At 49.8% G+C, this 846-nt stretch overlaps 1 protein-coding gene across 1 annotated transcript in view; it reads right to left on the bottom strand.

The window, feature by feature from the left end:
* Positions 1-307: 307 nt before the first annotated feature.
* Positions 308-846, bottom strand: part of LOC119588037 (glycine-rich cell wall structural protein 1-like) — a gene marked incomplete in the record, with an annotated part of 1,451 nt that continues 912 nt past the window's right edge. Inside the window, 3 exon segments of the mRNA XM_037936735.1 lie at positions 308-629; positions 632-757; positions 760-838. Coding sequence (XP_037792663.1) covers positions 397-629; positions 632-757; positions 760-838 — 438 coding nt within the window.

Here is an 846-nt window from a genome sequence, read left to right as displayed (position 1 = left end):
TATTGCCAATGGTAAAGCTTATCGCAAAAAAACATTGCTCTCTCCCAACCACAGAACTAAAAGACAAGACAAAGCAAGACAAACAGCACGTAGCATATCAGTTCCTCATTCTCTCTCCCTCAACTTCATCAGAAAGATGTGAGAGATTTGTTAAAATATGATAGCAAGTTAGGGTCACAGACGCTGTAAAAAGATATGTGTAATCATGGTTACATTTCCTTGCTGATAGCGTCTAGTCCGTGATAATCTGTTAATTTATCTATTTGTAATGATGAACGCAGCAATATGTTGTTCTTAAAAGCAATGATTAGTTTCTGGATTTTATTGTATTTATTTTTGAGTTACAATGGTTCGCACTGTAAACACACATTCAAACTTGGTATTGTAAAGCACTCATTACCATCCGTGGCGCCCGTATCCCCCGCCGGTTGAAATCGCGTGTCCACCACCTCCGCGGGATGGGAGTGTGCCGACGCCGACCAGCTGAGCGCGGACGATGCTGGAGCCGCCGCGAGATCCTCTTCCATGATGGCTGTAACTTCTACCGCCTGTGCCGCCGGTGCTTGGGAGGGTGCCGACACCGACCAGCTGTGCCTTCACAATGCTAGGACCGCTGGATCTTCCGAAGTGCTCCTAGATCCACCTCGATGAGAGCTGTAACTTCCACCGCCTGTGCCACCAATGCTTGGGAGGGTGCCGACACCGACCAGTTGAGCCTGGACGATACTAGGTCCTCTGGAGATCCTGTGTCCGCCACGCCTCGGGTGCCATATACCCCCGTGCCTCCGACGCCGCCTCCACCGATGCTGGGAAGAGTGCCAACTCCGACAAGCTGTGCCTTGATAA

The sequence above is a fragment of the Penaeus monodon genome, chromosome 23 (assembly GCF_015228065.2).
Source record: "Penaeus monodon isolate SGIC_2016 chromosome 23, NSTDA_Pmon_1, whole genome shotgun sequence".
NCBI classification, from domain to species: Eukaryota; Metazoa; Arthropoda; class Malacostraca; order Decapoda; family Penaeidae; genus Penaeus; species Penaeus monodon.
Note: the sequence above shows the minus strand (reverse complement) of the source record. Positions and strands in the feature narration are given on the sequence as shown.